General features: G+C 33.9%; 1 protein-coding gene and 1 non-coding gene across 2 annotated transcripts in view; both read right to left on the reverse strand.

Moving 5' to 3' along the window:
* The window catches only part of LOC125230967 (neuropeptide CCHamide-1 receptor-like), a 380,354-nt gene that overhangs the window by 19,398 nt on the left and 346,596 nt on the right, over positions 1 to 14,360 (reverse strand). Inside the window, exon 6 of the mRNA XM_048136285.1 lies at positions 1,020 to 1,123. Within this exon, the coding sequence (XP_047992242.1) occupies positions 1,020 to 1,123 (104 nt within the window). The remainder of the gene's footprint in view (positions 1 to 1,019; positions 1,124 to 14,360) is intronic.
* On the reverse strand, positions 13,097 to 13,168 carry Trnaa-ggc. The gene has a single exon. It is a non-coding gene; the product is annotated as a tRNA-Ala (tRNA).

Consider the following 14,360-nt stretch of genomic DNA (forward strand, 5'->3'; position numbering starts at 1 on the left):
CAATCCTACGGACTAAATTGACAAATGACTGACAGGTAAAGTGTTACCAGGAACAGCAAAATAAAAGTAGTGAAGGGTATATGTCGATAACAATATCGACAAGTTGTTAAGTACATAATAGACTAGTTTAAATTAAGAATAAGTAATTAGTTTCAAATAAGAGGTACAATTTTCGGTATATTCGATTTTCAAGGTTGTTGGATGGATAACATGCGTTTTTACCCACTAGTTTTAAAGCATAAAAAGGTTTCCGAGCCTGTGGGTAAAAAATAAAATATCTGACGATAACTTTACTAGTCTTTATTATAAAATAATATTCATTCCCAGCCGGTGTATTATATGCCTCCAATTTTATCACGTATCTATGTGAATAAAGTACCCTTTGGGTAAGTATTCATTGCTGATATTATTAAATTAAAACGGGACTTAATCGCGTAAAACTTACGTTTTATATTTAACCCGATTTAATAATATGAGTGAAGATCGTGTTAGTTTAAATCAATATATTCATTGCTGGTTTGAAATTAAAAAAAATTCTCTAATTAGGACTCTACAGGCCGTTAACCGATCAAATTGCCAATTTGATTGTCCCGTCTGGGTGCACCTTAAACCTATGAGAGAAAATACAACCAGTTTTCATGTTCGTTCAACAAGTTTTTTGGTTAAAATAGCGCCTACGTGCTCTTTGGTTCAAACAACAAGCTACTTGTCATTTGAATCGGCAATATATTTGAATCAACAAGTCGATTTTATAATAACAACCTGACACATATTGTTTTAAACATACGTTTGGCTGATTCAAACGGATAAACCGCAACAAGTCGAACTTGTTAAATTCACAATGCAAATTTCTCTCAGTGATACGATGTAATAATAATTTTAATATGAGAACGACACTGGCCAAACTGTGGCAACATTTGTTTCCACTTACTTGTCAATTTGGTCCGTAGGTTTGTGGATTTTACCTTAAGCGCGAGTTGTGGCAGTAATGTTGAAGGTTTAGGTTAATATAAACTTACCAGTAATAGAACCACATCATGAAGACGTGCGAGGGAAGGAAGCAGGCGGCGAAGACCAGTACAAAAGCGAGGACTGTCAGCGCGACTTTCCTTCGGGCACGCATCTGAAAAGACAAGTATGTACATAAGTTATATTATACAGTTAATATAGTATATTATAAGCCTTACACGGGCGATAAATATAAATAAACCAGACATAGAATTCATCAGTTTTATCAATTAAGAAGTGTTTTTAAGTTACTTTTATCATTTTATATATCACATCAAAATTATGTTTTGATTTTTTTCCCAGTAGCTGAACTACTTTAGGTTAACATGCTTGCCATGACATGACACGGTATTATGGGCGTTTTTTGTTAACGAGCTTTTAATGCGAGTGTGTTTGCTGTACAGTCAAACTATTGGAACCCTAGGTCACTCTACAACCATGTCAAAATTACAAGCAGTAAGAGATTTCTTACAATCTGATTTATAACGTCACGATGACGCAGTTCTACAGTGGCCTAGGGTTCGAATTGATTGACTGTACATTGCAGGCCTAATTATTTTTTATGGATATAATTTTAAGAAGTTATCTAATTAGGTACATTTCTTATATCCTATGTAATAATCATAAGAGATTCGCCCGCATTAGATTAATTACACACTGTACTACAAACCAAATAGGGTCATAATTCTCGGCATAACATATTACCTGTGCAAAAAAACGAATATTTAAAACCTAACCTAGATAAATTTAAAGTTACATCGATTGCCGGTTGTCACGATATGTGTTGCTATTGCCGCTAATCAAGTAATCAGTGCTAATGGATTCGTAGAATACAATACAATACTACTTATAAGACAATAAATCGTGCAGTGTGTATTACCTACTTCGAGTTTGAAGAGTGACGAGCAAAGTTGCGCTGCAAACGTGTTTCATGATTATGATATTAGACAGTCTAACTCAAAATGTTTTTTTTTTTACTTCTATATTCAAAGTATTGTAAAATATTGACGTATTTAATTCATTTCATAGTCTATGTGTTTGAATTATTTGGCTATCAAAGGTTGGCTAGGAATACATTGGTGTTCCTTATAAAAACATATATAAAAAAAAACATTAAAGTAATTGAGGTGGAAACTACTGATAAATATAAAAAAGTTGTAAGAAAATTGTTTTAGTAGTTTTTAGGTATTATTTAATTAAGTAAATCTGTCTATGAAAAAATCTACAAGAGATTTTACTGGCCAAAATTATGGGTACAATATTTACAACGTAGGCCCCTAAAGGCACACATACGTAACATCAAAGTATATGTTGTATAGACGGATAAAATCTAAGAAAAAAACGTACCTCAACGCCCTAGAGAAACAGGTACGGTGACCTAGATGGCGTTACACCTTTGGGGAACGCTCGGCTAGATGGCGCAAATATTAATATTTGACATTTTAACACAAATATCAAGCTAACAATATGGGCCAAATTGTCAAAACTGAGGTTCAAAAGTTTTAAGCTTGTGTCGAGAGATGGCAGTCTATGCACTATGATTACACATTTTACTTTGACAGTAACTCTCTATAATACTCGATCTTCTTTGGTAACATATTAGAGAAATGGGAAAGGATAGATAAGTTCCCAGGAGGCCATTCGCTTTATTGTATAAGTTTAGGTTAGTTGGCTTCCAATGTCAGTTTTAAGGGTTTTATATCAGTAGCTATCTTGAAAATTGTTCTTAAGGTGGCTACACACTGGATGATATACAGGTTGTATCTTGTAACACGTAGCAAATAAGTGAAACCTTTAGAATTTCATTTTATAAAATTAAATATTTTATTTAATGTAACTTTTATTTTGAACGTAACAAAATTCGCAATAGGTACAGTGCATCCTAAACTATGTTTTTTTGTCAGTTTGAGGAGTATAGTCTACCATTGTATTCATTACGTGTGAAATCGAAAAAAAAAATCATTTTTTTCCATTTAACAAAAAAACGATATACTAGTTAGCTTCTGTTAATTACCTAACAAAGGAGAATGAGCACTTTGTCCCATGAATACTCATGGAACATGGCTCGTTTAAAAAGCTTAGTTATACACTCATGGGACACCGCTCATACAAAAGATAAAACACGGTATATATAGGTTGATTTGACTCGAGGGGCTCCCACTGCGTGGTAGTCTTGGCCCATAAGTCATCCGGCATGCGACAGACGTGGCCAGCCCAGTCCCACTTTAACTTGGCCGCTGGATCCGGCAGACCTCGTCGGCGATGGCGGGATAACTTAGACTCCTTTTTGAGAGACTGGTCAGTTGTCGCACAAAACCGAGAGGAATGGAAAAAGAGGGGGAGGCCTTTGCCCAGCAGTGGGGCACAATAGGCTCATAATAATAATAATATATAGGTTGGTCCTTTGAAGGCAAAGATCCCTATTGAAAATAACTACTAACTTTTCAAATATCCATACTAATATCATAAATTGGAAAGTGTGTGTGTCTGTTTGTTTGTCTTCCTTTCACGGCAAAACAGCGATATATTGACGTGATTTTTTAAGTGGAGATATTTGAAGGGATGGAGAGTGACATAGACTACCTTTTGTTTCTCTCTGACCCCTACTTCCCCAAAATAGGGGGTGGAAGTTTGTATGGAGCAATCCGAAATTTTCGAATTAAACGCGGGAGAAGCCGCGGAAAAAGCTAATAAATATTAAGCCAGTGATTTTCACGAAAAATTTCGTTTCATTTTATTAGTGAACTGTATTCAAAATATCATCCATTCAAGCATTTATATTAGAATACTTACCCAACTCCCATTTATAATACACAAATAAAAAAACATAAATCACTCAACATTTAAAATTTTGTTTGAAAACTGTAAATCAGAGAAGTCAAACATCATAATAATGGGTACTAAAAATATAATGTTATCGCGGGCAAACAATATTCTGAATTCAAAGTTTTGATTTTTTTTTGAGCGACATAATCGCTAAGCGATAAAGCTTTTTAATAAAGATTAAAAAAAAAAGTTTTGATTTGTTCTGAGTTTGATATGACATTGCAATCTTTAAAAACAATAAAATTGTTGTTCATTCTATTTCTACTATTTTGGTTGATTTTGGTGCTAATAAATGAATATTAGACAGTTTTAAACAATTTGGGTCAAATTGTCAAAACTGAGGTTCAAAAGTTTTAATTCAGTGTCGAGAGATGGCAGTCAGTTACTTTGACCACTCGTTTTACTTTGAAAGTAATTGTCTATAAGCTTATTATGTATATAAGTTGAAATAGATATCATACACGAATGAAAAAATGACAAGGCCTCAAGAGAATCGAACTTGGGTCTTCAGCTTATGCGGCTAACGTCATTACCACTAGACCACCCGCCCGCCGCGACATAATTTCTTAATTATCTCTTTATCTCGTTATCTCTGATAAGTCTTTAACGAACAAAAAAGAACAAATAAAAAATGTTAATAAAATAATTGATTTATCCCCTAGTTGTAAGCTTGCTATTTATACTTAGCTTATCATGTTCGGCCACTAGAAAGTTTTTTTTTTATTCTTCTGACAAAATACATGCAGTCTCTGAATAGTCATAGCAAATTCTTAAAGAAAATTAGCCTCTGTATTCCGAATAACTATTTGGTTACCTAACGTATTTTGGTACTTAAAAATAAACGTGACTGGAATTGACCTTATGAATACAATAAGTTAGGAAAAAAGATCAAACAGTATAAAAGTTTTAGGATTGTTTTTAGGGCTCCTAATTTTAGGGATTCAGAACAATGTTTGATTAAAGGCACGCACGGGTCGAACACGATACAATAACATTATTATTACCTTTTACCCAACTAAACGTTTCGGCTAGTTCAACCTGGCCTGGTAAAAGTTGATGATGTTCTTTTATCGCGTTCGAGAACTTCAAATGTTTGATCAATCTTGGGCAACAAAATGGTAAATAGTTTTGTGTAAAAAACGAGATTTTTTTCTAGTTTTAAAGTTTAATCCTACTTGGAAAGTATAATGCTTTTGCGTGATAGGCTTTTTATCTCATAAGTTTTAATTTAACAACGCTGTTAATATTTAAATAGATATCATACACAAAAGAAAAAAAAAGACAAGGCCCACTGGTGGCCGAGGTGGTGACTGGTGGTGGTGGTTTTTCTTTCGTGTATGATATCTATTTAAATTTATAATTTTTAAATAGTAGTGTGACTACTTGAAAAAAAGACAAATCGAAAAATATTCAATAAAATAATTTGATTTGTTCCCTAGTTTTAACGCTGTTAATACTTAAAGATTTCGGAGTTTTCCTAGAATCACTAAGCCTGGGTCACAACGAAGTAATAGGTCATGTCGTGACTCTTGACATATTATTAAAAGCTTATATAAAGTTGTTTAAAACTGAAGTAAACTGGATATAATTACATTAAATGCGTTTACTAGCCACGTCCACCCTAGTTATATGAACTGCGAAATCTGGCGCAAAAAGTTAACACTATTTTTTTCAAGAGACATAAATAAAACAATCATTAGGTACTAGCTTTTGCCCGCGGCTTCGCTCGCGTTAGAAAGAGACAAACATAAGAAATGTCACTCTCCATCCCTTCAACTATTTATCTCCACCTAAAATCACGTCGATTCGTCACTCCGTTTTGCCGTGAAAGACGGACAAACAAACAGACACACACTCTCCCATTTATAATATTAGTAAGTATGGATTAATTCTAACTACGACTAAAGAGGATTGAGTATATAGAGAATTAAATATTTTTTTATTTTTTATTTTATTGATTTGGGAAACACACAGCATTAATAATACATATGTCTTACAAATTAAAGGTAGCTCACAAGCCAAAACAGTTTCCACTTTAAAGTTATACATGAGAAAGCTCTGAAATAGACATGCATGAGATAAGTTCTTAAAAACAGAAACAACAGGTAATTTACTAAAAAAATGCAACAAGACAACCAATTTTATCTGTGATGGAAGCGAAGTTAATTATGATAAATTAAAAGAAAAAGATAGACAAAAAAATACAAAACAAAAAAAAAATTACAAAACATTACTTACTAAATTTACCAAATATATAAAAAATGAAGATAGTTAACATTCATTCAAACGTGCAAGAATTGCAATTGGTGCTTTTCCGAATTGCAGAAACAAACTTATACTGGTTGAATTGAAATAAGTCAATATGGGTATATGATTTATTATAAGTATTACAGGCTCTAGAAACATATTTATTGTTTACATATTTTTTACTACTAAACGGGATAGAAAACAAATTAGTGGAGCGGGTGCGAAAGCAAGGACAACGAAACGATATTTTACTTACGAGGTATTGAGAATCAATGACGTTATTGAGCAGTTTATACAGAAATAACCTGTGTGGTGACGGGTTAAGAATTTCACCACCCCCTTTCTTCCCGTGGGTGTCGTAGAAGGCGACTATGGGATATGGGTTAAATTGTGGCGTAGGCGAGAGGCTGGCAACCTGTCACTGCAATATCACAGTTTCGTTTTCTTTCAACCCCTTATTTGCCAAGAGTGGCACTGAAGCTTTAGTAGTTTCATGTGTTCTGCCTACCCCTTTATGGGATACAGTCGTGATTCTATGTATGTATGTATGTATGTATACAGAAATACGACATCTCTCCGCTCTCTACGTACCTGGAGGCTTTCAATGTTACATTTGAAAGTTGGGAATCTATATCGGAGATAATTTAGGATTTTTTTTTGAATAGCCTCTACAGACTTGATATGTACCGAGTAGAAAGGACTCCAAGCTGTGGACGCGTACTCCAAGCGAGATCTTACAAATGCGTTGTAGAGAAGCAGTAAAGTATTGGGGTTTTTGAAATCCTTGCTTTGGCGAAGAATAAATCCAAGCATTCTGTATGCTTTAGATGTTACTTTCTCAACATGTGAAACTAGCTGTAACTTGTCATCAACATGTACTCCTAAGTCCTTAACCTCTGTCACTCTTTCCAGTTTCTGGAAATACTTAAAAGTACTTAAAATGTGTTGTCACAGTGCATATAGACTGCCACAGACTGTATCTCGACACAGGCTTAAAACTTTTAAACCTCAGTTTTGACAATTTAGCCCATCTTCGTAACTTGATATGTGTTAAAATTATCAATATTAGCGCCATCTAGCCGAGAATCAACCAAATATGTAGTGCCTTCTAAACGACCTTACATTTATTTTTTTTAATTTCAATTTCAATGCTTTATTGCAATTCATGTGTACGTAATGATCTTAGGCTAAGTATAATATAGTCTCAACATAAACTCATGAACCATGGTCCCAAGGTACGTTTTTTCTTAGACTTTATCTACCTATACGGAGTTATATATATTTAATATATTATGTCTTTGCTAGGTACTATCACGGTATCGCTTGACAGTCACGCAATAGTATAATATCTATATACAGAAAAACTATATACAGAGACCCTTTTGATAAGTGGGACCCGGAAATTTGCGACCATTCTTTGCTTAGGGTATATTTTATCCCATCAATTTTCTGCCATAGACGTAGAGTGCCATCTATCTTCTCTGGGGTAAGTTACATGAGCAAATATTTTAACTCCTTACATTTGAATCAGTTGTAGGTATGTTGGCAACGATTTAGAGATTTTTTTTGTCGGAAATTTGGGAATTTAGAGATTTTTCCTCTATTATATCCACATAGATTGAGCGCCGGTACATACCGGGGAGCCGATTTTGAGAGCGCCGTCGGAGCAAATGTTATATTGTACGTCAAATCTCGATTAAATTATTAACTTACATGTCTTGCCCTGACTGTATAGTATCTGTTAATAAAGTTCGTTTGTCTCTTCCCAACGTATTGATGTGATAGAAAGAGACAAACGAACTTTATCGGTTTGATAACTTTAGTGAACGTTTATGAATTATGAATAAGAGGGTAAGTATTTAAAATATAATAAAATTCTTCTTCTTCTCGTGTTGATGGCTTCAAACTGTGCGGGCCGAAAAGGTAGCGACATTTATCGCCCCGTCTGTCGCATCACGAATAGAATTGAACATTATTTATTAGTGAACACAGACAAGACTATTAACAAACAGAAAAGACTGAAGTGCCACGAAATGACCACATCTCAGTGATTAATTTAAATAAATATAAACAAAATCTACCCTCAAATGACCCCTTACCTTACCTTAGTGGCGAGTCGGGCCACCCTCAGTGTAGGGTTCCGTAGTTTTCCGTATTTTTCTCAAAAACTACTGAACCTATCAAGGTCAAAACAATTTTTCAAGAAAGTCTTTATAAAGTTCTAATTTTGTAATTTCTTATATATTTTTTAAACATAATGGTTCAAAAGGTACCCTAACAAAATATTTTTTTCCACTTTTTATTTTACAACTTTGTCGGCGTGATTGATATACATATTGGTACCAAATTTCAGCTTTCTAGTGCTAAGGGTCACTGAGATTATCCGCGGACGGACGGACGGAGGGACAGACATGGCGAAACTATAGGGGTTCCTTATTGACTACGTAACCCTAATAACACGACACGATAAGGAGGTTTTGTATTAGGTCGGTTAACCAACTAACGTTGTAACTAGGTACCCGAAAATGTACAATTATTTGTTTTCTTTTCTCAATTAAATCAGAAATAGTAAACATCAAGAACGATAGTACCGTTGGCAATCGCATTTATTTGCGTTTCATACGCATAGTGCATCGTACCGACAGCAGCGATATCTTATTGACAGATTGCGATGTGTAGATATTCTTAGTAGTTGTGTTGTGTTGAGTTGAAGTGGAAGATGAAAATAAATTGATGTTTGAAACTCTTGAATGTGAAGAATGCATGTCATGCTCGACAGCAATTTGTAATTGGCAATATCACATTAACGAATTATGCACGAAATTATCCAAGTTTGTATTCCCGATACGTAGATTGATAAATAATGCATCGGAAAAAGCGAGACTAATGTCGTATTTTGGTTATGTTCAGTCTAGCCTCACATACGGTATAATATTTTGGGGAAACTCTACGGACTGGTTAGAAGTTTTTAAGATGCAGAAACGTTGTATAAGAGCGCTCTGTGGTGCATCCGAAAGAGATTCCTGTAGGCCCCTTTTTACCAAATTTAAGATTTTGCCGATGCCTTGTTTGTACATAAAAGAAGTGGCTATGTTTATAAAAAAAGAACCTTAACCTATATCAAAGAAATGATAGATTTCATCGTAATATGAGAAATGTGTACAAATTGGTAAATACGCATCAAACCAAGTCAAGTTTTTACAAAAGTAGCATTTTGTCCATGTCAATCTAAATTTATTATAATATTCCAAACGTACCTATTTAAGGACCATGACAATACAAAATTTAAGAAAGTGCTTCACGAATGGCTTTTGGATAAAAGGTTCTATTCCCCACTTGACTTTTTTAATAATAATGGACAATTATAAATAAGTATTTAAGTAATTATTGCTCATTTACAATTTGACATAATATTAACAATAATGTTTGACATATTCTGAAGTTTCTATATTGTTTGCTTAGCTTTTTATGACTGTAAATAGTCTAAATAGTTTTTATTGCATGCTTTGCATGACCCAAAATATTGTACACCAGAAATGGTAGACTGCGGAAAAGATACGATTATTATTATTTTTGACATCTTTTATATTTTTTACCTGTGGTCTGACAATAAATCATTTCATTTCATTTCATGATACTACTCTACTCCTCGTGATTCATATAATATATGTATTAAAAAAAAATGATTTTCTGATGGATTTTCACTATCTGCGAAATAAATATAAAAAAATGTCTCCCAAATAATATTTTGATCGACAATTAGCAATTATACTAAGAATATAAAATTAACCCTAGTAAATAGTTCTCGGTGATATAATGATTTTTTATATAAAAAATAGGTATATATTTTTAGCAATCGATTCTGAGTATCGTAAAAAAACTTATGTCAAAAAAGTTGCACAGTTGTGAATACAGACAAAGTGCCAAAAATATATATACAGAACTTTATTGACTGTAAATTACGGTATGTACACATATTTTTGGCACTTTGTATTCACAGCCGTGTTGTTGACTGTACTATAACTGCATTGTCTTGTTTTTCTTGATAAAATTTGATATCAAAAGTCATAAATGTTAGAATATTCAATAATCACTACAGTGATGGGCGGCGAAAGTCAAAATAACACAATGAATTAACCTTGTTTGCCTTTGACCTTTGCCAAATATAAGCGCCTTAAATAACAAATAGTGATGTCAAGCGATAACGTGACTAGTTTACCGAAAAGAGGAAGATGGGGTGGATTCGTACGACCACATACAGTGCACATGAGGAGGTAGGTATCTTTGTACTTTATATGATTTATTGAAATGAACTTCCATAGAGTAGGTACCTAGTCTCTTAATATTTTTTGATGAATACTTTTGCATGTTAAATTGTATCTTGTTTTATAATGCATGTTAATTATAAGATGTAATGTTTTGAAAAGGAGTGGCACGCTGAGTTTCTTGCCGGTCCCATAGTGGATACCCCCCTCCAACTGAGGGGGGACTGAAATCTTCTCGAGGCTGAGGCGTAGGGTTAAAGCTTTATTTGACGTTCATATGCGCATTGTATTTTAATTTGCCTACTTGAAAAATAAATATTTCATTATTTCTGGTTAAAGACATTTATTAACTCAAAAGAAATAATTACATTTCACTTAATGAGTAAAGGTATTTTACAAATGTAGTGAGCGCCTACATGCATAGGTACATAATATGTTGAAATAAATAATTAAACAAAGTTATTACTTAAATAAAACTAACTATTCTACCAAACAATAGAATATTTCTCAAAACATATATATCACATAAACATGTTTTTTTTTTCTCTTTTGGAAAAAAAAAGATATGTGTGTGGTAGGTAGGTGAATTTATATTAATATTTTACGCGGCGGCACGGCACCGGGTGATCGGAACCGGCTGGTTGCTAAGCCTGGTGATAAGACATTGCGTTTGTATTTCATTATTTCATTTCCAATATGCTGTTTGTTTGCACACGACTAAAATTGTCGAGTAATTAATACTCTTACGTTTGACATTACCTGTCGGTTATATTTTTTATTTTTTTTATTTTCAGTGTTCTGTTTAATAGGATGCTTCCGAACTCCCAAATTGTATGCAATGTACAAATACTACAAATGAATCCCATGAAGTGATGAAAAATTGAAATAAAAAATGAAGTAATTCCTAAACCCCGTGAGTAGCACAAATTAAAAGTTGATAGGAAACGCTGAAATACCGCGAAGAAACAAATAGTGTACGAAGCCAACCCATTCGGGTGCCTTGGTACAGTACAGTTCAAATTTTTGGGGAAATACGTTATATCGTATCGCATCCCAGATGCACAGATTGAGAACCAGCTCCAACAGTTTTATAATCGAAATTGGAGAGAGGCTTGATAATCCCTTTAGTAAATTGTTTTTTAATAATTATAATGTATATTTTTTTATGTAATTATAATTATAGTATTATTTTTAGTTCAAAAAGCTTTAATGTAAATAATGTCAAAAATACATACATACATACATACAATCACGCCTGTATCCCATAAAGGGGTAGGCAGAACACATGAAACTACTAAAGCTTCAGTGCCACTCTTGGCAAATAAGGGGTTGAAAGAAAACGAAACTGTGACATTGCAGTGACAGGTTGCCAGCCTCTCGCCTACGCCACAATTTAACCCATATCCCATAGTCGCCTTCTACGACACCCACGGGAAGAAAGGGGGTGGTGAAATTCTTAACCCGTCACCACATAGGCTTAAAAAATACTAACAGTAATATAAGTTTAAATAGTAATTGACCACTTATGGATCTATGATGTCCTTTCTTGATAACACTTTTTAGGGTTTCATTGAAAACAGGACTTTTACATTAAAATTAAATCTTTTTGAACCTTTGTACAATCTGTAGAGGTCGGTTAAGCTTTGATTGTGTTGGGTTGAATGGGTTGCAAAAGTTTTCAAATTTATGGTTACCACAGATGTAGCAAGGATCGGACATGCCAGCCGATTTGCATTGAATTCTGTAATACCTGTCGCATGTTTTTGAACCGACACACAGTTTTTTTTTATTATGAACTAGCTTTTGCCCGCGACTTCGCTCGCGTTAGAAAGAGACAAAAGGTAGCCTAAGTCACTCTCCATCCCTTCAACTATCTCCACTTAAAAAAATCACGTCAATTCGTCGCTCTGTTTTGCCGTGAAAGACGGACAAACAAACAGACACACACATTCCCATTTATAATATTAGTATGGATGGGCTTACTTTTGCCAAAGGCAAAGACGTGGCCTACGATGGACTTGTAGATGTACATACGCCCTTATTGGGCTATAGAATAATACACGCGCATCATTGCCATGTCTGTGTACATGCGAACAACCAGCAGCAACAACGCACACACAACGGCAACTGCCGGCGTATCATGCTGCCAATTTTATCACTTATCCACGTGGATAAAGCATCCGTCACGCTTTAGCAAGTATGTCAGTGTGAGAGTGACAGATGTAAAATTGGCAGCATGATACGCCGGCTGTATGCTCAATGAGCTAACAACTACAAAACGGCCGCCGGCGGCTTGTTCGCTCTCTAGTATTATTATGCTCTGACACGGGTTAACAACTTAGATTTTTGAATGTAGTAAGCTTTAGAATCTGAATCAATCAAATCAATATAAATCAATATTGGGAACACCTTACACAGATCAACTTAGCCCCAAACTAAGCAAAGCTTGTATATGGGTGCTAAGCGACGATATACATACTTAAATAGATAAATACATACTTGTATACATAGAAAACATCCATGACTCAGGAACAAATATCTGTGCTCATCACACAAATAAATGCCCTTACCGGGATTCGAACCCAGGACCGCGGCTTAGCAGGCAGGATCACTACCGACTGAGCCAGACCGGTCGTCAAATAAAAAAAAATACTTAGGTTCTTTGCAATATTTCTCAGTAACGTCCTTAAATTTCGCAAATTATAAATGCAGACATCAATCGCAATGAAAAAATCAACAGTGATCGACTCTGGCCAACGTGGGACTCGAACCCACATCCTTGGATTGCCGGTCCAATGCGTTACCAATTGCGCCAGCCGACCATCCGTCCATGACTGCGAATTTAACCATTTAGCTTTTTTGCGATTTGTAAAGTGGTACGTTCCACAATAAAAAAGGAAAAATCCATATGTTTATATTTAAAAACATATGGATTATTAACATCGTCCTAAAATTTACTTTTTTGGAGTTTAGAAGTCCGAGCAACCGAAGTACCTATATAAAGACCTGAAATTAAGATATTCAAACTATGTATCTACGTCAAATACGTCTATAGTATACATAAACGTCAAAAATGTTTTTTTTTGTTTAAATACCTCACTTTTGACACTGAAAGTCCAGTATCACACCGCAGTGAAATCTTGACCACGTGCGTGCGTATCGATCGATATAACTTTTTTAATATATTTTTAGTCGTTATAACGATCATTTGATATAATTATTGAATCATATAACAACAAATAATATACTAACAAATTGTATAATTCTTATTTAATATAATGATATTTTTTTCGAAAAACATTTATTATAACATACTTTTAGTATAATGCTTATTTCCGATAATAAATAAATTGTATAACACAAATTAATTATTTCTAAAGCATAGTTAGAATAAAAAAAAATGTATAATAAATTAGATCCATCATTTACCAGAAAAGTAGATTAGCTTAGAACTGTGATCCCTACACACAACGCGCTGCTACCAGAAAAATAGGTTAGGTTAGGTTAGAACTGTGACCCTTGAACACATCTACTGTCAGAAAAGTAGGTTAGGTTAGAACTGTGATCCCTTAAAAAAAATTAATTCATGAAATGTTTTATACTGTTTGCTAGTTATATTATACTAGTCGTATATGAATAAATAGTTATACCATATAGCGGTTATTATAAATAATTGTTATACGAAATAATGATTATACAAAATAAAAGTAGATCCTTTGTGGCTATACCAAATGTTAATTATGTCAAATGAGTGATTATATCCTTTAAAAATATACCAAATGTTGTTATATCAAATGTTACTATACCAAAAAAAGTTATGCCAATCATTCATTACACACCCATTTTGTTCGAATGAGGGAACAATTTGGTTAAAAAACATTTTATAAAAACACATGTTACGAACAAAGTAGTCTACCTCTATCCGTATTTAGCTTAAAATATTCTAAGCAAATTGCCAATTTGTTGTCAAATTGGCAATTTGCTTAGAATATTTTAAGCATTAGGCCCAAAGCT

This window comes from Leguminivora glycinivorella, chromosome 11 (assembly GCF_023078275.1).
Source record: "Leguminivora glycinivorella isolate SPB_JAAS2020 chromosome 11, LegGlyc_1.1, whole genome shotgun sequence".
Lineage (NCBI taxonomy): Eukaryota > Metazoa > Arthropoda > Insecta > Lepidoptera > Tortricidae > Leguminivora > Leguminivora glycinivorella.